General features: G+C 51.0%; 1 protein-coding gene across 1 annotated transcript in view; it reads right to left on the bottom strand.

Moving 5' to 3' along the window:
- Nucleotides 1-950: 950 nt before the first annotated feature.
- Nucleotides 951-1,052, bottom strand: part of LOC130587370 (striatin-interacting protein 2-like) — a gene marked incomplete at its 5' end in the record, with an annotated part of 16,414 nt that continues 16,312 nt past the window's right edge. Inside the window, one exon of the mRNA XM_057388348.1 lies at nucleotides 951-1,051. Coding sequence (XP_057244331.1) covers nucleotides 951-1,051 — 101 coding nt within the window. The remainder of the gene's footprint in view (nucleotide 1,052) is intronic.

Raw genomic sequence — 1,052 nt, 5'->3', positions numbered from 1 at the left:
TCGCTCCCCTCAGCTGGAGCTCACCCTGACACCTCTTCCGTGGCCTCTGATCCTTCAGTATCTCCAAGAAATCACAGGAAAAAAGGATAACCTCCAAAAAGAGGTGTCTGGTAGGCACAGAGATCTCTTCAGAAAGATTAATTTTTTTTTCCTGTTGTGCAGCTCCAAGCCAACGTCGCTCCCCTCAGCCGGAGCTCACCCCAAAACCTCCTCCGTGGCCTCTGCTGATCCTTCAGGGTCTCCAAGAAAACAGGAAAGGGATAACCTCCAAAAAGAGGTGTCTGGTAGGCACAGAGATCTCTTCAGAAAGATTAATTTTTTTTTTTTTTCCAGTTGTGCCGGCTCCAAGCCAACCTCACTCCCCTCAGCCGGAGCTCACCCCAAAATCTCCTCCGTGGCCTCCGCTGATACTTCAGGATCTCCAAGAAATCACAGGAAAAAGGGATGATCTCCAAAAAGAGGTGTCTGGTAGGCACAGAGATCTCTTCAGAAAGATTAATTTTTTTTCTTCCAGCTGTGCCGGCTCCAAGCCAACCTCGCTCCCCTCAGCTGGAGCTCACCCCAAATCCTCCTCAGTGGCTTCTGATCCTTCAGGATCTCCAAGAAATCACAGGAAAGGGATAACCTCCAAAAAGAGGTGTTTGGTAGGCACAGAGATCTTTTCAGAAAGATTATTTTTTTTTCCAGTTGTGCCGGCTCCAAGCCAACCTCGCTCCCCTCAGCTGGAGCTCACCCCAAAACCTCCTCTGTGGCCTCTGCTGATCCTTCAGGATCTCCAAGAAAACACAGGAAAAAGGGATAACCTCCAAAAAGAGGTGTCTGGTAGGCACAGACATCTCTTCAGAAAGATTAATTTTTTTTTTTTCAGTTGTCCCAGCTCCAAGCCAACCTCGCTCCCCTGAGCCGGAGCTCCGAGCGGGGCGGCGGAGCTGGAGCTGTCACTGGAGCCATCACTGGCAGTGCAGCAGCTCCTCCCAACGAATGGGCTGTGAAAACACCTCCCGCTCCAGCCAGAGCTCGTAGGAGTAGTGGAAATCCTCGGGGAGCTCCAG

This window comes from Malurus melanocephalus, unplaced genomic scaffold (genome assembly GCF_030028575.1).
Source record: "Malurus melanocephalus ecotype Western Australia unplaced genomic scaffold, MMel_1.1 scaffold_1818, whole genome shotgun sequence".
Classification (NCBI taxonomy): Eukaryota; Metazoa; Chordata; class Aves; order Passeriformes; family Maluridae; genus Malurus; species Malurus melanocephalus.
The sequence above is the reverse complement of the archived record's forward strand: the minus strand, read 5'-3'. Positions and strand labels throughout refer to the sequence as shown.